At 34.6% G+C, this 26,575-nt stretch overlaps 1 protein-coding gene across 1 annotated transcript in view; it reads left to right on the forward strand.

The window, feature by feature from the left end:
* COL24A1 (collagen type XXIV alpha 1 chain) overlaps window positions 1-26,575 on the forward strand; it is a 413,841-nt gene that overhangs the window by 84,547 nt on the left and 302,719 nt on the right. The window contains exons 11-14 of the mRNA XM_047085469.1: window positions 3,839-3,892; window positions 7,288-7,332; window positions 20,615-20,668; window positions 22,869-22,913. Of these exons, the coding sequence (XP_046941425.1) occupies window positions 3,839-3,892; window positions 7,288-7,332; window positions 20,615-20,668; window positions 22,869-22,913 (198 nt within the window). The remainder of the gene's footprint in view (window positions 1-3,838; window positions 3,893-7,287; window positions 7,333-20,614; window positions 20,669-22,868; window positions 22,914-26,575) is intronic.

Consider the following 26,575-nt stretch of genomic DNA (forward strand, 5'->3'; position numbering starts at 1 on the left):
ACGTAGTGTCCTACACATTAAAATCAAAGTTAGTCTAAGAAAAATTAAAAAGTAAACTAAAATTTTTGTTTTTCAAAATTTTCTATTTTTAATGGCAAGTTATTTTCCAGAATCTACCTGCATGCCTTATATTATCTAAAATGCCTTTTTGAAATAAAGCATAATGTATTTACACAGTATGTGCTATAATGATGTCTTTAATTCCTAAATATTTTCAAATACCTTCATATGTATTTTCTTCTCTTATTTTGCTGTCAATCCTGAGAAGGAATTTTACAGATGAGAAAAGAGTAAGCTAAGGAATTTACATGACTTGGCAAAGTCATAGCTAGCTAGAAGTAGACCCAAAGTCTTTTCACCTTTATTCTGTACTCTTACCTCTATTTCATACTGTTTCTACTCTTGCATTAAGTGAAAATATAGCGGGGACAAGTCATATATTTTTTTAATTAGAAACTGTACCAAAAGCACATATTGACTTGGATCCGGGAAGAAGATATTTTAGTGGTCAAGAACATGGACTTTGGAGTTAGAAGGACCTGCTTTTTTGGTTTTTTTCCTTCATGTAAAAATCCTATTAGATAATGATAAGAAAACTTGAAATTAAGGTAGTTATGATAACCACCTTACCTTAACATTCTTTTTTTGTTTGTTTGTTTGTTTATTTATTTATTTATTTTGAGAGAGAACGAGAGAGCACGAGCAGAGGATGGGCAGAGAGAGAGAGAATTCTAAGCAGACTCTGTGCTGTCAACCCAACGTGGGGCTCAATCTCACAAACTGTGAGACCATGACCGGAACCGAATTCAAGAGTCTGATGCTTAACCAACTGAGCCGCTCAGGTGTCCCCTTGAGCTTAACATTCTTTTTTTTTTTTTTTAATATGAAATTTTTTGACAAATTGGTTTCCATACAACACCCAGTGCTCATCCCAAAAGGTGCCCTCCTCAATACCCATCACCTACCCTCCCCTCCCTCCCACCCCCCATCAACCGTCAGTTTGTTCTCATTTTTTAAGAGTCTCTTATGTTTTGGCTCCCTCCCTCTCTAACCTCTTTTTTTTTCTTCCCCTCCCTCTTGGACTTCTGTTAAGTTTCTCAGGATCCACGTAAGAGTGAAACCATATGGTATCTGTCTTTCTCTGTATGGCTTATTTCACTTAGCATCACACTCTCCAGTTCCATCCACGTTGCTACAAAGGGCCATATTTCATTCTTTCTCATTGCCACGTAGTATCCCATTGTGTATATAAACCGCAATTTCTTTATCCATTCATCAGTTGATGGACATTTAGGCTTTTTCCATAATTTGGCTATTGTTGAGCTTAACATTCTTAAACCACAGTGCCCAGCATACAGCATGCATTTTCTTTGCAGACTCTTTCATTTTATTGGAATTTGAGAGTCTCTTCTGTGCATTAGCTAGTACCACCAAGACACGTTATTTGGCACTGTGCAGTTTTCTCTTACTGTATTTCCTCATCTTGCTTCAATGATTCCTCTATTTCGAAGTTCTTTATGCCACTGTATGTTATACATCCTTTTGCATTATGTTAGACATCCTTCTGTTTTTTTTTTTTTTTCATTTGTATGGAAACTATAGTCTGGGTTGTGACCCTTTTTAAGTTGTAGTTTTAGGTTTTGACAGCAGCTTCATAAAAACATTTTTTTAGGGGCAGCTGGGTGACTCAGTTGGTTAAGTGTCCAACTTCAGCTCAGGTCATGATCTCATGGTCTGTGAGTTCGAGCCCTGTGTTGGGCTCTGTGCTGACAGCTCAGAGCCTGGATCCTGCTTCAGATTATGTGTCTCCCTCTCTCTCTGCTCCTCCCCCACTCACGCTCTGTCTCTCTCTATCAAAAAAAAAAAAAAAGAATAAACATTAAAAAACATTTTTCAAAATAACAAATATAATTTCTTTTCTGGTTGATTTAATTGATTTGGTTCCTTAATTTTCCTTTGTGAATTCAGGAGGAATCAAGAAGTCCATTTCTCTAGGTTTCCTATTCACAGAGGTTCTCAAATGTAGACTTTTAACATTAACTTCAAATCCACATTTGGTTAAAAGGACAAAAATCACAAAAACATGCTGACAGGATTATAAGAGGTTTTTTATTTGGTTTGTATCTTGTTATTGCACTATACCACATACTATGTACTGTAAATTAATATTTTTATAAATCATGTGATAAATGATCTTTTGACTGGCAGCATTATTTAATTTCATTTTGTGGTGTTATGATAATTACTTTTACATTAAGTGCATATGTTTAAAATAGACCATCACTTTGTAATCCTCTTTTGGCAATTCTTTGTATAATAATATGCAAGGTGCCTCAAACAATAGAAGTATGTAGGGCCTCTCCTGACCTCTTAGTGGCACACTGGTGACCCAAAATTGCCTCTAACTGGATATAAAACCTTCAATCTAAAACGGAAAAGCATATATATTATTTTTTTTTTAATGTTCTTTGTTTCATTACACACTAAACTGTAGTTTAGGGACAGAGTCTTGAGAATGATCACAACCCCGTGTGATTTTTTGGTGGGTGCTGCTGATATTTTATATTCTGTTAGAACCAGCATAATAATTCTCAGGAAACCTTTATGAAATACCTATGTAATTATTCATTAAAATCTTAAAAATGTTTTTGCACCTTATTCAGGCTATATCGAATAAAGGTCTAACTTTCTCTTGAGTTTTCAGTTGATTTCTTAGTTCAGTGATAAGTGTATACCAGTCAAGGTGTCTGTTCTTTTTATTTATAAGAGAAAATTCATTTGTATGTATTAAAATAAAAGTTAAGTCTTTTTAAACTTGAGGCTATCTGTAGCTGGTGATTCTGAAAATAATGTTTTGGAATCATAATCCAAGCTCATAAGCCTTCAAATTTGGACCATTGAAAGAGCCTTCTAATAGATTTTCCTACATTCACTGTTTCTTGCCTCAGACATATTCTATATCCTGCCAACAGATTAATATTTTGCAAGTACAACCTAACCTAAGGTCACTATCACAATCCTTTAAAGGCAGTAGCTTCCAGTTGTCTAAAATATAAAGTCTAAAACTCTTAGCTTGAAATTTAAGTCTCGCCTTAATGTACTCTCCAAACTATCATACAATTTACCTTTTAAATTGGTAAAGAGATTATTTACCTCTTTATTTACCTTTAGGTTATAACTAAAGTATGTTAGGATAAAGTACCTTGCATTGTTATATATAAATACCCCTTGGTTGTCTGACCAATTGGAATCTTCTTTAAGGTACAGTGGGTTTTTGCTCTTCTCCAAAGCATCTTACAAGTATAATGCTATCTGTTACCATTTACAGACACTCCCTGAAATTCTCTGATTCTGCTTTCTGTAATTGTTCTGCTGGCAGTGTTCTTTCTCCATCCTGTGCTTATCAGGATTTTAGCTACGCTGTAGTCCTATCTCAGGTGTCAGTATCTTTTGAAAACTTTTTTGACTTTACCTCTGCCACATTGGAATGGATCTCTTCTTCCTTCATGCTACTTAATATCTTTTGATACTTCCATTCTGCCTTAAATTTTAATTAATTATATATTTTTCTGCCCACTATAAAATTCAACAAAAGGATTTGGTCTTGATTTTCATTGGCCGCTGTGTCTTAAGTTATGTTCCCTACTTTTTTTTTTTTTTTTGTTTTAATGTAAAGATTGATCTGTAACTTCTGGAAGGAAGGTGATAAGGCAAAGGGAAGTTATTTATTCTGTTAAGCCTAATAGTTTCACACTATTATGGAATAATTTTATTATCTCTATTTGAAATTCCTTACAGGGTAAGTATTCAAATGAAAAGATTATTTGCTTACTTTAAGGGTTTTATTGGCTCTCCTGGAGAAGTAGGACAACTGGGACCTGAAGGAGAAAGAGTAAGTCCATTTCCTTCAAATATTATTTCTAAAGTGATATGCTTATGATAGGACAACAGAGGTCATAAACACTTATCAGATAGGTAATCTTATTGTGTGAAGCAAACCACCTTTTAAGAAAAACCACCTACCAGATATATAATTAGATTCTCTTGAATTTTACCGAATTTGTTTTAAGCAAATAAGGTGATACAAATATATATGGTTAGATATATTTGTTTTTATCTATCTGTTTGTCAGAGCACATGCACAAGGTGGGGGTAAGAGAGGGGTAGAGGCAGGGGCGCCTGGGTGGCTCAGTCAGTCGCACATCCGACTTCGGCTCAGGTCATGATCTCACAGCTTGTGAGTTCGAGCCCCATGTCGGGCTCTGTGCTGACAGCTCACAGCCTGGAGGCTGCTTCGGATTCTGTGTCTCCCTCTTTCTCTGCCCCTAACCCACTAGCATTCTGTCTCTGTCTCTCTCAAAAATAAATAAACATTAAAAAAGAGAGAGAGAGGGGTAGAGGGAGAGAGAATCTTAAGCAGGCTCCATGCCCACTGTGGAGCCCATCATGGGACTGGATCTCATGATTGTGAGATCATCACTTGAGCCAAAATCAAGAGTCGACACTTAACCACCTGAGCCACCTAGGCATCCCTGGTTTGCTTTTTTAAATTTAATTTTTAAAAAATTCAAATTGAAGGGGTGCCTGGGTGGCGCAGTCGGTTAAGCGTCCGACTTCAGCCAGGTCACGATCTCACGGTCCGTGAGTTCGAGCCCCGCGTCAGGCTCTGGGCTGATGGCTCGGAGCCTGGAGCCTGTTTCCGATTCTGTGTCTCCCTCTCTCTCTGCCCCTCCCCCGTTCATGCTCTGTCTCTCTCTGTCCCAAAAATAAATAAAAAACGTTGAAAAAAAATTAAAAAAAAAAACAAATAACAAAAAATTCAAATTGAAATATTAAAATATCTACTTATGAAAATTGTATGTTGTAATCCATTAGTATTTAAGTACAAACTCTTGACAGGTCTTGTACTTTACAATACAATGTATAGTAAATAATTCAGCTTCAGAAGATATATTTTTGTTTAATTTAATAATGGAAGGTAGCTGTTCATAAATATAGGCTCTTGTGAATAAAGATAGAATCTTTGCAAAATGGTTGTTATCTTAGAACAATTAAGTACAGAGTTTTGGTATTCCAACTTCATCATGTCTACTTTTCAGTACTGTTCAGTGATTTCTTTTGCATTACTTCATTTGTACTGTCAGTATTCACTGAAAAAGATAGAATTGAATAATATTAGTATATTATCATAAGGTTTGAAAATATAGTCATATTCAGAATTTAGCATTTGACTCTATTATTTGTAGGCATGGTGGTTAGGCCATAGTTTTCATTTCTGGAAACTGGTTTTTGCAAATGAAAGTAAACCAAATTAATCTTTGTTAGATGACTTTTTCAAACGTACAGTCAGTTTGAGTGAATTATATTACATTTTCTTGTAATGGCTTGTGAATTTCCTGACAGAGAAGAAGTATTCAGAATTTAAATGTGCTGTTGTGGCAATCAAAATGTTCATTCTTCTTTGGTGAGATGAGGTGAAGATTTTCCCTTGATGAATATGCAAGTCATTTCTTTCACTTGCAGAAATATCTTCAGTGTAATCCCACAACTAAGCTACCTGATTGTCATGTGATACAGCAGACTTAGAGTTCATGTTTCCAATCTGTCATGCAAAGAATTGAATGCTTCTCAATCACCCAAAGGAGTATATACAGTTTACATTTTTATTACTCTGTTGCACATGATACAATCCTTTCTTGGCCTTTAGACATGAACTTATTTCTAGTTAATGATGTAATAAATAAAGCAAAATTATATGTCCTTGCAAAATGTTATTATCTTGGATTTGTGGATCCTATCACTGATCATCATTAGGCACACTGCCTGTAATCATACTCACTAGTTTTGACCAGTCTATATGAAAATATTAAGACCTGTCTCAAGTCATAAATGTAAGACCATTTTGTGATATTATGGCTATCATGGGTGCCATGTCCTAATATTATTTGGCTACTTCAAAATTTTCATTAAACTATGAATGATATAGCTAACTGGGTATTGTTATTGTGTTATAAAATGTGTACGTGTAGAGAAGAGAGTAGAGAAGAAGCGTAGAGAAGAGCAGGAAAAAAAAAAAAAAAAGAGTATAATGTTAATCCCTTCCAAAATCAAATAGAAAGAATTCCTTCCTGAAAGTCAGTAACGTGTGTATGCGTGTATATATATGACAAAGTGTTTATATAATTTTGTCTGTACTATCCTTAGGTTTCCTGCTGAGATTTAGTGGCCCTACTAAAGTTGTAAAAAATAATTACCTTATCTCTTAAAAAAAAAAGGTTGACTATATTATGTAAAGATGTATAAAGTCTTAATGAAATGAGTCCTATCGCTCACCCGTGCTTTTTGAGAAGACATTAGATGAGTTTTATCAAACACTGTTGAAGTGAAAGTGGATGGATTACTGCCACCAATGATATCCTCTAAGTTAGCTCTATGTACCTATAAACCCATGCTACATGCTTTTGGCAGATTTCTTAGTCTCTAAGGCTTATAGGTAAGTCTAAATCTCAAGGTGATTATATAAGTGAGGGTATTTAGAATGCAAGTTACAGAAAATCCCAACTCAAACTGGCTTAAAAATGAGGAAATTTTTAATAATGATGGTAACGATAACAGCAAATGATTTACTGGGCCGTTGTATATATGCAAGGCACAGGTAATAAGAGCAGAGCCAGGATTTGAACACAGATGTTCTGGCTCCAGTGCTTGAGCATTTAAGTATTATGCCCTACTACTTCTTACATAACCAGAAATCTATAGGTTAGGTGGCATGTAGGCACAATATGATCTTTAGCACAGTGATATCATCCTCTCTACTTTGCTTCACCTAATGTTGGCTTTATGCTAAGGCAGGTTTCCCACCCGGTTGCAGAATTGTCAGTGCAAGGGCTAAATGTGCTTTCATTTATGTCCAGTCGAAGAGGTAGGGAGACAGAGAGGAGGTTAATTGTCCCTTAGGTTTTGGAAAATAAGACCTTCCTGTTTATGTGGTTGTGTGCCTACCTCTGGACAAAGAACTATCACCGGAGGAATGGCAGGATCCCATTTGGAAGTACAGATAAGATGCATTCCAGAATAAAATCAGGATTCTGTTATGAAGAAGAAAAAGAGCCACTTCAATTAAATTAATATATTGAAGCTTTTCTGAATGTCATACCAGTTTAGAGAATAATTCAGTTTTCTCTTTGTGATACTTCATTAATTGATGTTTGAGAAAGAAAAGATCTGTAATATCTTACTCATTCATTTATTCAACAAGTGTTTACTTTTGACATCTGTATATTCTAGGGTGTTCCTGGGATCCGGGGAAAGAAGGGTCTTAAGGGAAGACAGGTAATTCAATTTTTATTTTTTGAGGTTCCGTTCAGAGCGATATAATCTAATTATATGCATATTTCTCACCTATATAAATATAAATGTAGTTGTTCTTGTTATCCACAATATATCTCATTCAATAGAATTTAACTTTTGCCACCTTAACAGTTTATCAAATACTATCTGAGATTATGAAGGAAAATTTAGATTAAAAAATAATGAAATATAACACTTTTCTAACCATTTAATAGATCAGTGGAAGGGACTTTTATCCCTATTACAAGAAACTAAATGTCACAGAAAATACATGAACAATTTAAAATACTAATGATATCACTATTAACCCTCATATTTTACAGGTTTTAAGAATGCCTGCTTCAGACATTAGTTTAGAAACTAGTTCCCTGCAGCTTCTTATATTTTCAGATTTTAAAAAATCAAGGAAAGTGAATTTTGCCAGATATAATAATTTCAGAGATGGGAGGAAATTTTGACATCATCCAACATCCCCATCATTTAACAAAGAAGAAGACTGTGATTCAGGGAAGCATCCTTACGTTATCCTGGCTGAGTTAGTTTAGCTAACTAGCCACCTCCTTTTCACTCGTGTTGTTTTACTGCTATCCAGAGGTATTTATTAGGGTAACACTTTCCGTGCTACACTGTGTTCTCTAGTCTATTAGGAAGGAAATTGGGTTTTTCATAACAGTTTTTCTAAAATTTTGGTATGTATAAAAAAAGGCTTGATGATAATTGTAAAAGAGAACAAATCTCACCAGAATATTCATATCCTTTTAAAGCATTTTATTCTTGAGTTTTGCAGTATTTCTTGACGGTAGATTAGAATCGATATTAACGTCACCATTATATAGGTGAGGAGAGTGAGGCTCAGTGATGTTCAAAGACTTGCTCAGCATCACGTAGATAATGGTGGTAAAACCAGGAATTTATCTCAGCTTCTCTGAATATAAACCCAGGATCCTTTTCCTTACTCCTTAGGTATTTCTGCTGTCTGCTACTCACACTGCTTAGAAGAACATGATTAATTTTTTTCATGATATTTGGCCAAAATGTGATAAAATTGTTTTAAAGTTCCACTTTAAAGATTTCAATTTATTGGGGTCCCAGGGTGGCTCAGTCGGTTGAACATCCAACTTCAGCTCAGGTCGTGACCTCAGTTCGTAGGTTCAAGCCCCACATCGGGCTGGGCTCTGTGCTGACAGCTCAGAGCCTGGAGTGTGCTTCACATTCTGTATCTCCCTCTCTCTCTGCCCCTCCCCTGCGCAGGCTCCATCTCTCAAAATGAATAAACTTAAAACAAAAATTCAATTTAATAAGAAAAGCTTACCAAACTGTCAAGAAATTAAAAATAAGCCAGCCATTTTGTTTTCTTACATCTATATTCAACTTTAAAGCTAATCTTCCAGCATTTATTGTTACCATCACCATTTTTAGTTCTTAAGCACTCTGATAAATATTCTGTATATCATCTCATTTAATTACACTCCATTATACTGCAAAATGTTATTTCTTTTTGTTTAAGTCCTCGTATATACCCCAACAGAAATACCTCTCTAATTATCATGTGCAAATATCTATCTAACTGCAGATTTAGGCTGTCTCAAAATTGACAGTAGGTGAAATTTATCTTCCTTATTCTTGTCTTCTCCATTCTTCATCTTTATTTTTTTCCTTTTTTCTCCTATCAAAGTATGACATTAGTGAAAGAATGAATAAAGTTATTTATGGTTATTATGTAAATTACTTCTAATGCTTCCACTGTTACCTTACCCATTAGTAATTATATTCTAAGTGTAATTTAAGACAAATTAAGTAATCTGCAATGGTGGAATTTTAGGCATTGTTGAGAAAATAGAGTATTTTCCCAAAGGCCTTGTAATACGCCACTTACATAGCTACCAACTTCATTTATTAATATGGCTGGATTTCTGTGGATATTAACTTTATCTTGAAAATGTATTGGTAATTTTTAGTTTCCTACTCTATCATGAACTATAAAATTATCCATGGAAATTTATAGATAGCTGCTGGTTTTTTACTCTCTAAAGAATTATAAAATTATTCCACAGATGCTATTGAATTCAAAAGAGAAGTTCAAGAAAGCAGTGGAAAAATAATGAATGGAGTGATTGCGGGGTTGATCTCACTGTTCTTTATATTATAAAATTTGTAAAATTTTATTCCTTTAAAAACATATGCCCTTGTCACAGATTTAGATCCTTGGGAAAATTATATTTGAAAAACATATGTATCCCATTTTTCCTAAACAGTGTTTATAGTAGAAAATCTGTCTGGTGCTGTAATATGTCATGTATGCTATATGTACTTTTTCTTGGTTTTACCACTAAATTATTTGGCCATGTTTATGAGGAAATCACAGTACTTTAAGATACAGTTACAGCCGCAAGTCAAATTATGCCAATGCTGACCTCAGACACTGTTCTAGAATAGTATCTTATGTATAAATGCTCCCCTATGTTCTGTTTATTACAAGTAAAATCATCTTCAAATAGCTTTGACATTAAATAAGGGCAAACGTATTAGCATGGGATATTATGCATCATGGGAAACTTTATTTCAATTTAGATTATTAATGTTCCATGAGAAGAATGGTTACTTATTACTGTTTTAATAGCAGTGAAAGGAAAATACCTTTTGATGATGTGTCCACTTTCTGGTGTGGAAAATATTAGGTGTGTGGAATATAAATATGGCCATTTTTTCTTGGTAATTGATTAAATTATGTATATTATTTGTTATTATTTATGAAGTTGATATTCAAACACAGCTGCAGAACTAAAGCATCCCAGACCACCATAAAGACGATGACAGAAATCTATATGTCTGAAAGAATATAACAGAAGTCGTAGAAATACTGAAATCTAAAAGTACCTGTATCTAGGAAACTTTTGGCTATGCATATATCAAGGATTGTTAATTCAAAATTTCTGCTGACTTCAGAGCTATTTAGAAGTGTGGGTTCATGCTTTGTTAGGGTACTGCTATGTGGATCCCATGTCATTTCATTTATGATCATTAGTATTAATATTAGAAGATGTACTTTATTATAATTATCACTCCCCTTCAATTAATCTGATTATTCTCTCTGTGTTAAATTTTCTCATTTCCTTAAATTTTAGGTAGATAGAAGTATGCAGTCTTACAAACATAGAATATGATTCAGTTTGAAGTAATTTTACAATGTAATTTGTAGAAAACTAGTAACACTTTTTAGGTAATTCCATAACGTTTATGAGATATTTTACACAGGTTTTTAAAGTCTCTGAAATTAAGGTCAGAAGCTGATAAAATGAATTACTTCACTTTCTGTACTATGTATGGTATGAAACACTTTGACAGTCAAAATAGGCATAGAAAACTTCAAAATCCAAGTTTAGGCCTTTGTAAATATTAACATGACCTTCTTTGCACAACTGAGTCAGTTTCTAACTTATATACCAAAGCTGTGTGTTTGATATAAACAGTTTAACAAAATGTTAATATGTATATCTCTCTCTTAGATAGAGAAATCATATGCTATATACATATAGCACAGAAACATAGAGGAGTAGTAAAAATCCTATCCAAAATATTTCAGTGATATAGTAACATTACTGAACTTAGGCTCAGAAGACTTGCTATTCTGCTACTGTAGCTTGTTCTGCTAGCCAAATCATTACTTCTTTTCCTGAGTAAACACTGACTATGGAATTAAGTTGTTATGAATCAGCTTCCTTAGCGACATCTGTATTTTTTTAATGAAATGATAGACTTACAAGTAAGAGATATCTTCTCCTAAATAGTATAAATATTATATTAAAGCTATTGAAAATGGACACATTTCAAAATAACATATTATTTTGGTTGTCCAAGAGTTATTTGGTATTTAGCTTCATACTGCTATTTTTAAATTTAGTGTTTGGGTTAAATGTTATCTCATTTTAAATCTTACTTCCCAGAAAATTTCTCCCCAAGTAAAACATTGTCTTTATTCAGTATTTACAGATTGAGTTGAAATTTATAACACAATGTGTTTTTGTTTTTTCAACCAGAAAATGTATGAAAACTGATTTTGCTGGAAATTGGGTATATTTTAGGACCAGAGTATATAAAAGTTGTTATATTAACACATTTCAAGATCCTAGTAAAAGGTACTTTTTAATAATCATTACAATTATTTTTGAAGACCTCATGTAATCAGTTACATATTAGTCAATATTTGTGTACTCATACTTTTGGCTATTGAGATATTATAGCTCTTACCTCTTTCCTTCCTCTTACAACCCCTACATATTACAAATCAAAAAAGTTAGATCAAAATCCTTATTGTCAGTTATGTTAGAGGATAGCTATGGGGCTGTAAGTGCTATTCATCCATTCTTTTTGCTATCTGTGGGTATAACGAATTCATCTCAAATTCTTTCGGAAGAGATCTCCACAGGTAGTACCACAATCTACAAGGTAGTAGGTGATCTTTATTGGTCAAGACTCTTTTAAATACCATAGAACTACCATTCTATTTTATATGCTTTGCTATCTATTTGAAAAGCTTCTCGGAACTTATCTGATGAGCCAGATTCTTTAAAAGCATCAGTTATTCACTGATTTATAATAGAAAAAAAGAACACTGTTAAAAAGGGAAGGCAGGGAGAGGTTTCATATATATTTGTCAACATCAAATTTTATATGTACTACCCAGTTGTAAGCAGCTTCCTTTTTAATTCAAAGTTTTCAGACTTCGTTCTGTAGTACCACAATCGGGAAATTCTATAGTTGCTTTTAAAGAAGCATTTACATGGCTCCCGGACCGATTTAATCAGTAGTTTCTTTGTTGTACTAAGTTGGTTATGCAAATTTACATTACTCCACAGAGCTAAAATATTTATGCTAGAACTGACTTGTTGGGATTGAAGATAAACATGAAATTGGAGCTGGAATTTACTCTCAACAACGCCTAGAAAATTGTTGTCAAAATATAGAGACTTTTCAAAGGAGTTTTGCAGGCCTGATTGGAATAGATTATAAATAATCAAATCATGTTACATTAAAGTTTGACAAAGAAAAAGTGTACTTAGTCTTCTTCCTATGAAAATCAAAATATTATAGTCTTAGAATAGTAGACAAAATAACACCCGTAAGCTACCTGGACTTCAGAGATGTTTACTTTTCTAACTATAGAAAGAACTGTCTCCTCCTCTTTTCTCATACATCATCTTGTTAGAAGAGTCTATTTAAAGTAAACTGTATTTTGGCTTCTAACTCTAGTGTTAGAATTTCAGAATATAAAATCCTTCTGTTAGACATCTGTTATTAGTTTCTATCCTTAGCCCAGGATAGTCTTAAATACGTATTGCACAGTAGTGTCTCAGATACATACATTTTATCAAGAATTTGGAGACAGTATTTTGTCTGAGGAAAAGTTGTAGTTAATTTGATCCTAGAGAAAGTACTACTGTTGCTAGAGCATTCTGAAAAATTGTTATTAATTTTTAAGTGATTCTGTAGCTTTTAAGAAAAATGTTTTTCTTACTTACTGGTTGTAGTCTATAGTGACTATATTTGGCTAACTATAGCTTGACAAGATGTATGGAAGAGACAGGACTTTGAATTAAACCCACCATTCAGGTTGGGATAGGTACAGAGAAGAGAGACACTCAAAGAACTATAGCTGGTAATTTGGGGGACGTCCAGGCAGAGCATGATTTCATAGAGATATAACATTAACAGGTGAAAATTCAGGCAGACAGTTATTTTCAGTGCAGATAACATAAGGGAAAACTCAGTCTTGTAGGTTATCAAAGTCAGGAATGTGAGTGCAAATATGCCCACAGGGGTTGGCTTGGGTTCAGGGACTGTGTTCTTGATGTTGAAAAATGGCAAGAATAAGGTGGGGTCCTTATGAACAAGGGATAGAACATAATGTATACCAAAAGTGCTTTGTGGACACAAGAATAAGGCAGATTGCAATTTCCACAACTGGAGTACAGATGATAACCAATATTTAAGAACAACAAAACAGATGGGGCTCCTGGGTGGTCCAGTTGGTTGGTTAGGTATCTGACCACTGATTTTGGCTCAGGTCATGATCTCATGATCATGGCATTGAGCCCTGCATTGGGCACCACGCTGACTGCAAGGGCCTGCTTGGAATTCTCTCTCCTTCTCTCTCTGCCCCTCCCCCACTCATGCTGGCATGAGTGCACTCTCTCTCTCTGTCTCAAAAATAAACTTAAAAATTTTTTTCATGTTTTTAATTTTGTTTTTGAGAGAGAGAGAGAGAGAGACAGAGAGTGAGCAGGGGAGGGGCAGAGAGAGAGAAGGAAGCACAGAATCCAAAGCAGGCTCTAGGCTCTGAGCTGTCACCACAGAGCCTGACCCGGGGTTCAAACCCACTGACTGTGAGCCGAAGTTGGATGCTTAACTGGCTGAGCCACCCAGGCACCCCTTAAAATAAATAAGTAAACTTTAAAAAAAAAGAACAACAAAACAGATGACAGAGGGGGAAGAGAAGAGAGGGAAAAAAACCACAAGAGGCTCTTAATGATAGAGAAAAAAACAAGAGTTGACAGTGGGAGGTGGGTGGGAGAAGGACTGGATATGTGATGGGTGCTAAGGAGGACACTTGTGATAAGCACTGGGTATTGTATGTAAGTGATGGATCACTGAATTCTACTCCTGAAACCAATATTGCACTGTATGTTAAGTAAGTAAAATTTAAATTTAAAAAAAACGGGGAAAATAAAAGAACAAAGTAGGAACATGAATGAGAATTGAGGCCCAGATCATCACTAGGATAACCATAAGCCTGACTTGATGTTCAATTTCTGAGGATTGGGCTAGAACTCCTTAAATTCCTACCAAAGTTTAAAATTAGTTTTAGCCAACAAGACATGGTCAACCCTTGAAATGTGGATCAAATTGTCCTACCTGTGATGAAAAGGAAGGTGAAAAGAAAGGGGGAAAGACTGTATCTTCACAGAGTACTTAACATTCTAGCCTTTTCCTATAGTAATTGTGCTTTATTTATTTTTTTTTTCAACGTTTATTTTATTTTTGGGACAGAGAGAGACAGAGCATGAATGGGGGAGGGGCAGAGAGAGAGGGAGACACAGAATCGGAAACAGGCTCCAGGCTCCGAGCCATCAGCCCAGAGCCTGATGCGGGGCTCGAACTCACTGACCGCGAGATCGTGACCTGGCTGAAGTCGGATGCTTAACCGACTGCGCCACCCAGGCGCCCCAATTGTGCTTTATTTTTGAACGATTTAAAAATATCATGATTTCGTGGTAATAATTATTCATGTGTAGAATGTGTAGAATTAACTACCAGGTTTTATTTTATTGTTTCTAATCCTAGACAAATTAGTTTGATCTTCTCTTTTCAATGCTTAGTCTTGGGAAAAGTTGAATTTCTGTTTTTGTTGGTAATGTCTATTTAGTGTATATGTCTTTATAATATTTCTTATTTATCTCTACTTTAGATTGAATATGTTGTTTCTGAACCATTGTTTTCTGAAAAGAACAAAGTATGTTCATAGTTAACTGTGGCCTTTAACAAAAAAATTTTGCATTCCTTATATTTTTTTTAAATTCCATAAATGTAGTCATTAGTATTTTATGGTTATTTTGGTTCCCATATTTTCCTAATTATTTTGTGTGCAGTATTTTTCCAATTTCTTTATAGAACTAGGGAAATAATCATTTTACTAGATTGTGTAAGCTGTAAGTTTTCCACTGTTTTAAGGTATTTAGACATACTATCAAGTATAGTACCTACACTCTAAAATATTAACACCAAACATATAGGCAAGCATACTAAGTCTAGAATAGTTCTTAGCATTTGATAACTACCATGTTTGATAACAATACCATTGTTAGACCCAGGCAAGAGAGAAACTTGATCTGGGCTCAACACTTTTGAGGACCCTGTACATCACAAAGAAAGTAAATGTATTAAAAACAAAACAAAACAAAACAAAACACATGAGTGGTTCTGTCACTCAGGACCCAGCAGTTAGCATTGGAGCAATATGACTGATCATCCTAGACCATCACTCTTGTTACTATGTATTATCTATTACTATATAACATGTTACTCTAAATTAGTGGTTTGAAATAACAATTATATATATATTTATTTAAATATGTATTATTTTTCAGAGTTTCTGTGGACTGGGAATTTGGGAATGCTTTATTTGAGTGGGTCTAGCTTAGGGTTTCCCATGAGGTTACAGTCAAGATTTGGGGCAAGACTACTGTCATCTGAAGGCTTGACTGGGGCTGGGGGATCTGCTTTTAAGGTGGCTTACTTGCTGGCCAGCCACATAGTGCTAGTTGCTGGAAGATCTCATTTCCTCTCCATAGGGACCTCTCCACATGGCAACTTGAATGTCCTCAGGACATGGTTGTTGGCTTGCACCAAAATAAAGTGGTCCATGAGAGCAAGGTGGAATGTGTAGTGCCTTTTATGACCTAACCTCAGAAGTCACACTGTACATCTATATTCTGTTGGCCACGTGGGCCAGCCATGATTCCAAATGGGAGGGGACTACACAAAGGCATTAATATCAGCAAGTGAGAATCATGGTGGTCCATCTTTGAAGCTGTTTAGTGTCTTCAGGCCTCAGAGAAATTCTTCTCCATTTCTGTGGCCTATAATCTCATGTGTGAATGCCATGAAATTAGTAGGTGGTCCACTGCCAAAATTAGAGACAGAAAATGCTCACGATTTTGGAGAGGATTTGAGCCGGCCATCGAAGCACCGGCACCTGGGTAGCTCAGTCAGTTAAGCGTCCGACTTCAGCTCAGGTCGTGATCACACGGTTTGTGAGTTTGAGCCCACGTTGGGTTCTGTGCTGACAGCTCAGAGCCTGGAACCTGCTTTGGATTCTATGTCTCCCTCTCTCTGTGCCCCTCCTCTGCTTGTGCTCTGTCTTCTCAAAAATAAATAAACATTAAAATTTTTTTTTAAAAAGGAAAGATGAATTAATTAGCTTAGCTAATTCTCCTTTCAGTATGAATGCAATAGAATCCTGTATAATGAAGTACTGTTTCCTGATAATGCAGACTTCTGTTTTCTTCTTTCTTTTTATGTTATGATTTATGGTTTCAGAGGTAATAACATTAGTGCAGTATTTGCAACAGCTACACTTAGAGACTGAAATATTTTAAATTATTAAGCAATTCATATTACTCTTAAATTTGCATTTCATAACTATAGACACAAATTTCATGAAACATAAAAATTCTTTACATTAGCAAGTAGATGAATATGAAATGCTAGAATGAAGTTTTTAAAATATAGATATTTAATTAGATTAAATTTTTAAAATGTTAAGTGAATATAAAATTTTAATTTAACTAATATTGATAGTAATTATAATTTGCAATAGAAAATAAAAAGCCATAGAAAGTGTTGAGAGATGTGATCTATTTAAGTTTTTAAAATCTAGAAACAATGCAAATAGTCTTATACTGAACAATACCATTTAGTAAAATTTGTAAATTGGACTTTATACATTCTCTATTTAAAGATTTAATTACCAATTTTATCAGCTTTCTATTGCTGCATAACAAATGTCACAAGCTTGGTGGCTTAAAGCAGCACCCATTTATTTCCTCACAGTTCTCTGGGGTAGGGAGTCCAGGTACTACTTAACCCAGTCTTCTGCTCAGGGTCACAAGGCTGTAATCAAAGTGTCAGCTGGCTGCAAGATCATCTGGAGGCTTGTCTTGGGGAGAGTTCACTTCCAACCTCATTCAGGTTGTGAGAAGACTTCATTTCTTTAAAGATGTGGAATTGAATGCCCTGGATTTTTGCCGGCTCTTGGGTATAGGCCACCCTTAGGTCCTATGGAGTGTCCACGGTTCCTAGAGTTCACTCACAATTCCCTGCCATGTGGGCATCTCCAACACAGCTGCTTACTCTATCAAGCTCACAAGGGAAGTCTTTAGTTCCGGGCTGCTAAGATGGAGTCTTATATAGTAGAACATAATCACATCCGTGACATCCCACCAGCGGTGCTGCACTCTATTGGTTAGAGTAAGCAAATCATAGTCCGACCCACACTCAGAGGGTGGGTATCACATAAAGCATTGGAATCATTGGATGTCACCTTAAAGTCTGTCCACTATATTGACCAAACTGGAAATAAGCAAGAAAATTTTTCACAACTTGAAGAAATCAAATGAATTTCCTGGAATGTCATATTCTTTATAAAATAAAATTTTATAACTGATGAAAACAATGAAAATGGAAAAAATGGAAAAAAAAGAGAATTATACACAACACAGAAGGAGCAGTGCAACTCTGGCTTGCCCATTAGTAGACAGTTACTATGTTGATGAAATTGGCAAATGGGACAAGAAAGGGAAAAACTCAAGCTTCCCTATGGACAATAATCCTGGAAAATGGTTATTAAATCCTTTGGCAGTGTGAATATATTTCTAGGGAAGCACAATTTGATTTAAATTAATGGTTATAATTTTCCACTAGGTAAATATGAGAGAAAATCTAGTATTGCATTTTATAACAAATTCTTTCCAGTGGAGAAAGAAACTGTAGAAACTATCTTTTGTATTTTAAGTTCAAAGACAAAGTGTTTTGTCACTATTGTTCCATGTTTCACTATGAGTCTTTTAAGATAGGTTTTTGAAAATGAAGATTTGTGGCTGCAAACTTTTAGGTTCCTAATTTAAGGAATATAGAACCTCTCCTGGATTAAAAAAAAATCATGCATGTAATTGATAAATTCCATGCAAAATACAACTGATAAAAAGGAAACAATGACATATTTAACAACATAAAACATTGGCATGATGTTTTTTAAAATAAAATGTCCAGTACATAGCCAAATATAATTATGGGTTTTTTTTTGTGGCATTAGCTGTGCTATATTTCATTAAACAGGAAAGTGTGTCTAGATTTAATAGGAATTATTTCGGAAATTGATGACACAATGGTCAACATGTACAAAGGACTAAAAATAATAAAACAAATGATCTTTGTCTAGACTAGAGAATTAAGAATGAAGTGAAACATTTAATGAGTAGTGAAGTGAGAGGAGAAATGGTACATAAAAATTTTAAAAGTAGATAATACTCAGTTTAATTAAATTGTTTCAGGGGCAAAGTCAAGTTGAACACCTAATATTTATTATATATTTTGTTGAACTACCAGGAGAATAGGTAGTTGAAATTAATAAGTAATTTATTATTTATTATGTATGTGCAGGTTTTGTTCTAAGTGAAGAATTGATCTCCCCCCTTTCCCCTCCTGGGGCATAAAAATCACTAGTTTTATGGAAAGCTGAACTGGAGAGCAGCTCCTCCTACTGGATGAGGATGGGGCCAATCAGTCCCAGAGAGCAATCCTGAGTGAGTCCCCAAGGATGGTTTCTCTCTGCTCCTTGTTCAGACTGATTGTGTCTTCATTTTTTGTGAAAAACTGTTGAGATCTAATTCACATGCCATAATATTCACCTTTTAAAAATGTACAATTCAGTGCTTGTTGTTATATTGACAGAGTAGCGTAGCTCTCAGACTAGTTTTAGAACGTTTTCTTCACCCAGAGAGAAACCCTGTACTTGCTAGGAGTCACTGCCCAATTCTCTCTGCACCACCAGCCTTAGGCAACCACTAATCTGTTTCCTATGTCTGTGGATTTGCCTGTTCTGGACACTTCACATTAATGGAATCATGCAAAATGTGCCCCAGTCTTTATTATTTCACTGAGCTTTCTGAAAAACCTACTTATGATCTATCTAAAAAATCAATCATCTCTTCTGTTTCAGATTTATTACAGAATTTTTCCTCTACTTTTTCCATTACCTGTACATCATAAATACTTTGAAATATCCTTATTAGCTCATACCGAATAGTATGATGTATTGCCGATATGTGAGCTTGTTGACAACAGAATCTGACTTCCAAGGACAAGGAAAGCAAAATGCCTGCCTGAACTTCAACTGACTTTGAAGAGGTTATGGCTACACTATGTTTGACTATGCAGATGGTTTTTGCATTATCCTCTGATTACAGAATAAGAAAAACTGCTTCTAGTATGAGTTAATTATGTTTTAGAAATATCATACTTCTTTTTCCATTGCTAAACTGTCTTTTAAATTTTGTGCATTCATGTGTGTACTAGTGAACCAGTGATTTTGGCAATCTATTAAATAGATATTTAATAAGTGGCTTGCCTAATAAAGAGATTATAAGACTTTAATAATGTACTTCAATTTTTGTTAGGCTTATAACAAATTTAAAAATGAATGTTATTAAAATGTTGATTATAATAAATCCTACAAATCATTTTGCAAAGTAGTCTTCAAACAGAGAGCTTTAAAATTGATAAGTCTAGTGGCAAATCTTTAGAGAAAAATTTTAGTATCAAAGTAAAAGTGAACGATTGAGTTATTTTACAAAAGACTATGTAATAAGAAAGTGTGTCACTTTACTATCCTTCATAGTTTTACAACATAGAATCCTTCCTCAGCAGGCATTGAGGAAGTTTAATTTTCAGTGGCACTGCATTTTATGGTTGCAGTATTTATGTGCATTATGGCTTTCCCCAATAATACAGTACTGAGATGGTATTTTTTTTTACCTGTTTATCATATCTTGAAATGATGAGCTAAAGTATTCAGTATAGAATAGAAGAAAAAACATGACTCTGTGTTCAGACTTTCTCCACTCAAATCTCAGTCCTGCTCATCACTAGCGAGTACAAGTGACTTAATCTCTTTGTGCTCCAGTTTTCTCAAATGCAAAATGAGGATATTAATATTCATTAATTTGATCTGTTATGAAGATAGAATGAAGTAGTGTGTGTATACTAAACTGTTTAAAGCCCTTAGCCCATGGTAAATGTGCTATGTACATACTTAAATAACATTAGTCATTTTATTCTTTATGATGTGCATGTAGGACCAGCATGAAATAGTGGAGAGAACTAATGGATTGGTCAGGAAGAAATCTTTATGTTCCCTCTCATTCAGTGATTCTTTATATAATAATGAACAAATGTATATTTTCTCAAATTTAGTTTTCTGTATATATTATGTGACATCTAAAATAATTTTTGCAAATCATAGAAATAGTATACTTAACAAAATCAATGAAGTATTATGCAAAACAAATGTAAGTTTTTTTGCACTACAATTTAAAAGTTAGGAAATAAATATTTCCTATTAGCAAATTCCTTAGCAGTAATCAGAACAAAAATGAATTCTTTATCTATGTTGGCTTTAATGGCATTTCTTCCTTTTTCCCTGGTCCAGGGTTTTCCAGGTGACTTTGGAGACAGAGGCCCTGCTGGCCCTGATGGCAGTCCTGTGAGTACATTGTGATGGCCTTGCAATCCGACATCACTCAGATGCCCCAGCACCTACATTTGCCATCCTCACGATGACATTCACATAAGCAGTATTGGCCAGAAAGCTTTGATACCTCTGTGCACATTAGTTTGTAATTTTTCATTGTGGGAAATAAAACAAAAATGTTCTGAGTAAATTCTGTCTTGGGATATAATCATCAAAATTAATTCTTGTGGCCATGTTAAATGTAACTGCTTAAGTAAAATATTAGAAATATATGAACATAAGACATATTTTGGGGGTGAGGAGAAGTCTTTCATGTACATGAATGTACCAACAAGCCTCATGTAAAAATTGTGCTCTCAGTGATTGCTTTTTGACTCAAATCTGTCATTGATCTACCTGACTTTTATGTATCTGTTTATAGAGAAATCTTCTCCTTTGGGATTTTTCAGCTATTATTTTCAGGTTAGGGAGTTACCATTCTATAATTAATTATATTGTCAAAGAATGGTGATGGACTGTCGTTTTTTTGATGCTAGGTAGAAAAATCTAAACTTTTTTGCTCTCAAAGAGCATCTAGCAAATACCTCCCAATCTATTCCATGAACATACTCTTTTAATAAGATTTTAAGGTGAATAAGAGTCAACCACTAAGCCCGTTTAGCCTAAATTGAGAATAGTTCCTATATTTAGGTATTCATACTTAAAGTGATAGAAAATATTTCTTGTTAATTTGCTTTTCTAAATTATGACTTTATTAGCTTATTCAGTTAATTTAGTCAAAGTTTTAGTTGTTGTGAGGCTTGGCAGATAAGAGTAGAACTGATCTCCAAAGAAATTGCTAAAAACCTGAATGATATTTTAAGTAGAATGTTTACCATCTTTTTCTTGCCCTTGATTCTGGGGAACTTTTCATTTCAAGAGTAATAAAGTAAGCATTATTGGGGCACCTAGGTGGCTCAGTTATTTAAGCATCCGACTCTCTATTTCAGCTTAGGTCATGATCTCACGGTTTTGTGAGTTCAAGCCCCATGTCAGGCTCTGCTCTGACAGCACAGAGCCTGCTTAGGATTCTCTCTCTCTCTCTCTCTCTCTCTCTCTATCTCTCTGCCCCCCTCCCACTCACACTGTCTCTGTCTCTAAATAAATAAATAAATAAATAATAAAATAGAAAATAAAGTAAGCATTATTTACTTTTCTCTTTAATACCATTTATGTACTTGCATAACTACTGTGAAGCCATCTTATTTAATTTTTTTGTCAGTCCATTCAGTATACATGAAGTTCGTTAGAGTTGGACTTCTACCATATATGAAATGTGTCTTTTTGAAATCTACTCTTTATTTAAATATAATGCTTCTTGAAGAGCATTTGCAGGCTTTAATATCTTTAACATAGAAGAATAAACTGGATTTTTTGTTTATTCGTTCATAATTCTTTATATTTTATACTGTGCCTTAATTTCAAAACAACTTGCAAAGGCAGGTGCTGTTCTTGTACTTTGTATCATCATTACTTTGTAAATGATGTAACACTGACATGGAGTGGGTTCGGAATTACCATAAGGACTGTAATGACAAGTCCAAAAGACCATCACAAAACTGGAAAAATTAATATTGATTTAAAATCTCATTTGTTATATGCATAATTAATGGTATTGGTAATTTCTTATATTTGTGAGAAATTTTTCAAAACCTTTTATGCATTATGACAGTTTTCATTGTGATTTAAAACAGTGAGAGCAAATGTTATTATTCCTATTTTGTAAATGAGAAAACCGAAGTGTAGAGAATCTAAATATTGTACTTCAAGAGTGGAGAGTGTTTTAAACTATCTGAAAATGTTCTCCTAACTCTTTATGCTGACCACCTTTCCTTTTATACAATATATAGGCTGGTCATGTCTATAATGCTGACTATTTATGGGTTTTACTTCCTTTATTAGCGACATAAAAGACATCAAGTAATCTATATCCTAGGCTAGGTCATAGTCCTGGCATCCAAAAGCATGGAGCCAAGGGCATTTTTGAAGAACATAAACGTCCACCAGAGATTTGCACTTCTTAGGAGGATACAGAAGAGTAGGGAAGAATCAGAAGTTAGCTGTAGAAGAGGGTAAAATTTGATTTTTTTTCCCTAAAAGTCTTTGTCTTTAGAAAACGCTCTTCATAGTCTGGAATCATATTTAACCAACTTTGCACATTTCTTTTACATAGGGACTTGTAGGTAGCATTGGCCCTCCAGGATTTCCTGGGCTTAGAGTGAGTATCAACTATTATCATTCTTATAAAATATTATGTTTATATTTGTTAGATGCATTTTAAAATCTTTAGAAAAATGAGATGCTTTGTTGTCATTGCTGGATATAAGACTTGTGCAAATGTGTTTTCCCACCCGATGTGCAAATTAGACCAGTAGTATGAATCAAAAAACTAAACATTATGATAACCTACAATAACAAATTTCTACAGATTTATGTGTACACATGTACATTAATAGGTAACTTAAGACTCAGTTTCTTCAAACGCATGACATAGAACAGCCACTTCTTTCCTTTGAAATAGTCTTTCATACCATCTGGTCTGGATAGATACAGATGGGTCTAAATACCATACCACACCACATCACAGCACATGGTAACTATAGACTTTATTTCTGGAATAAAATTGAATAAATGGTTAGGAAACATCCTGAACAAAAGGTAGTAGTTGTACTTTATTAATGCTGCTAAACATATTAATGCCCAATTTATTTATTATGCTAATAATATAAGTGACTATATTATTTGTCCATGTAATCAGTTTAATTCAGTGGATTTAACTCTGAGTTTCACTGGAGTTTCTGATGTAGGCAAAGTACAGTTTAGTAAAAGCAATTCTATGAAGGCCAAAGCAATGTACTCCAGATAGTTACCTGATAAAGTTTATTCACTGAAGCAAACAGACTGCTATTAGACTGCTATTTCTGCTGTGTCTTCATAAATATATTTCTGTCAGTCAAGCTTATGGTTCATGACAGCGATATAAATTGCAGATATTTTATATAAATTTAGAACCATGTAGTTTAACAGCCAGCTGAGCTAAAGGCATGTTTGACACACTTTTATGAACTGTAAGTAGCCTAATGAAAATAGAATCTTAAAAGTAAACTATGTATACATATAAAAATAGGAAATATATCCATATAAAAATAGGAAATAACCATGAGCAGAGGTAAGATTTTCCCTAAAAATCAACTTAGAGCTTGCTTTAACACGTGAAGTAGGTAATTAAGACTCCAGAGTTTTATGCCATAAATTACAGCCACAATTATTTTTAGCTTGAACTTGAACACAGGTCTTCTGACTCTACATTTAAATTCCCACACACACCCCACCCCTGACCAACCTAACTACCCAAAGGCAGAAGGTGACAACTTGACCAAAGGAATAAATCAGGAATTCAGTTATTGGAACTATAGAAAAAATCAGCATAATAAGTTTTAACTTGCCATTTGGGGATGTCAACAGTAGAGAATTAAGAGTCAGAGAACCTGAGTTAAGTCTATAACATTTAAACTTTTCTTTTACATGATACTATTAGTATAATAATAATAAAATCAGCAATAATATCTCACTTTTATTTAGTATTTTCCATGTGCTAGTCTTAATGTTAGGTCATTTAACTCTCAGAACAAGCCAAGACTACTCAGGTTCTGAGTGTTAGGCCTAGATTTGAAGTCAGGTGATCCAAATCCAGAGTCTAAAATCCTACCTGTGTGCTACACCACCTCCTTAAAACTTATATCAGCTTAAAATGAATGCCATTTATCTTAAGAGTTTTCTTTAGGCTTCATGAGAAGCTCTATGTGAAGGTAAAATCCAAAGGACTAATTTTTATTCCTCAGGACTTAGAATAGGATCAAACCCCTAAGTGGTAGTCAGTGGCCTTCCCAATGGGGAGAGAAAGGAAGCTGGGGAAGGGAGTTGGATTCCAAAGATACTCTTTCTGCATTCTCCATTTAACCTATCAGTTGGTTAGCTCACATGCTTCTGCTATTTTGCTGAAGTTTAAGACCAAAATTCTTAGCATGTCCAGACTATCTTGGTTCTCATCTGCACCCTAAGAACATACTTTGTACACTAGCAAAATTGTTTATTCTCAGATGCCATGCAGCCTTCCTATGATATGGCCTTTGCACTTGTTTGTCTACCAGAAACACTTTCCTCTCCTTTTGCATCTAACACTGAACTCTTACTCATTTTTCAGTTCCAGGACTTAGCACAGTTCTAACACATAATAGTGCTTAGTAAAAATAACTGTGTGTTTCTGTTTTTGTTTTTGTTTTGTCCTTTCTCTTTCTCAATTTACCCTTTGGTAGATGGGAAGAGATCCTAGAGAAGAGAAAATGGCTGATGATACTAACAGTCATCTTTGTAATCCTCATCTCTACATTGATATGGATAGTACTTTATACTTTTCACACACATATCTCATTTGTTCTTCAATGAGATGTAAAGTAGATAAAGCAGGTATTTCTACCTCCATTTTATATTTATTAAATTTTTTAATCCACATAATGTGAGCATCTACTATGTATCAAATGCTGAACTAGACTTTTGCTAGGCCTAAAACTACAAACAAGATTTCCATTTTTAGCAACATTATGATATAGTGGAATAGAAGGAAAAATAAGCAATGTTATATAATGTGATCACTGCCATCATGGACTAAAAACCAGTGAGAAAGGAGCAATTTATGTTATCTTGGGAGAGGAGTCTTCGCAAAAGAGATGTGTTTAATCGTATCTTGAAATTTGTGCATGAGTGGAATGGAGTAGAAACAGGAAAAGGGCTCTTTAGGCAGAAGAATCCTTAAATGCACAAAAGAAGTGGAAAAAATGCAATGTTTGGGAAATGCAAAGAGGAATTGGGGGATTGCAGCCTAAGAAGTATGGGGGGATAGGAGCAGAATGGAAGGAGCTGAGGTTTTGGAGATAATTGGGAAAGATGATACAGAACCTTTATACTTCAGAATAAACAGTTTGCTCACCCAGTTTATCTGCAAGCCTACATCTGCTTGTTTTCATACAGGAAGTATAGTTTCCGACAAGAGATAATATAGCTTTCTCTAAGTGATTTTTTCCATGCAACTGGTTGTCATTGTCATTTGCTTTCTTAACCTGTGAGTGTGGGTGGGTGTGGTTGCACGGTCTTCCCTACACTGTGCTCACTCATATGAGCTCTAATTGGCTAGAGGCTGCTGGTTTTATTTGAAGAGCCTATCTCTCTTTGACTCACTTTGACTCGAAAGTTCATTATTATTTCTGGCTCTGTGGGAGGCTCTTCTCCTTTTGGTGCTATATCCCAGACAGCTAAGCTGCCATACGTGGAAGTATTTCTCCTGTCTGCTCCGTCTTCTCATGGAAAAGGAGTATGGTAGGGAGAGAGTGCTGAAGGCCTTCAGATTTTCCTTGTGGAACTGAAAACTGCTCTTAGCCTGTCATGGGTTGCTTTCAGAAAGCCATCGTTTTTCAGGACTAGGATTTTCCACACAACTTGTAACATACCACAAAATGTTTGATGTCTCTTGGAGGTTTCTACATCCATACCATTTTACTTTTTAATTCTCTATTTTGCTAAATCTTTTATAACATGTATGTACTTTGATATTTTTCAACACTTACTATTTTGTGATTTCTCTTTTAGAGTCACTAAAAAGTAAAATAGTAGATTATGCATACAAAGTACATTCATCTGAAGATACTAGACTCCACACAGTGATATATTTACTGAAACAAAGTTAATAATATTATTGCCTATAGAAAAAAACAGCAGGATGAAAAAGAAGTATTTGTTTATTTGCTTATATTTTTCCATACGTGCATAGATTATTGCTGCATAATTTCCAAACAGAAATGTTTATTGTATTTTTTGAAACTCTCA

This window comes from Lynx rufus, unplaced genomic scaffold (genome assembly GCF_022079265.1).
Source record: "Lynx rufus isolate CCGP_SWC_20201006 ecotype Redwood Valley unplaced genomic scaffold, mLynRuf1.p SCAF_2, whole genome shotgun sequence".
NCBI lineage: Eukaryota > Metazoa > Chordata > Mammalia > Carnivora > Felidae > Lynx > Lynx rufus.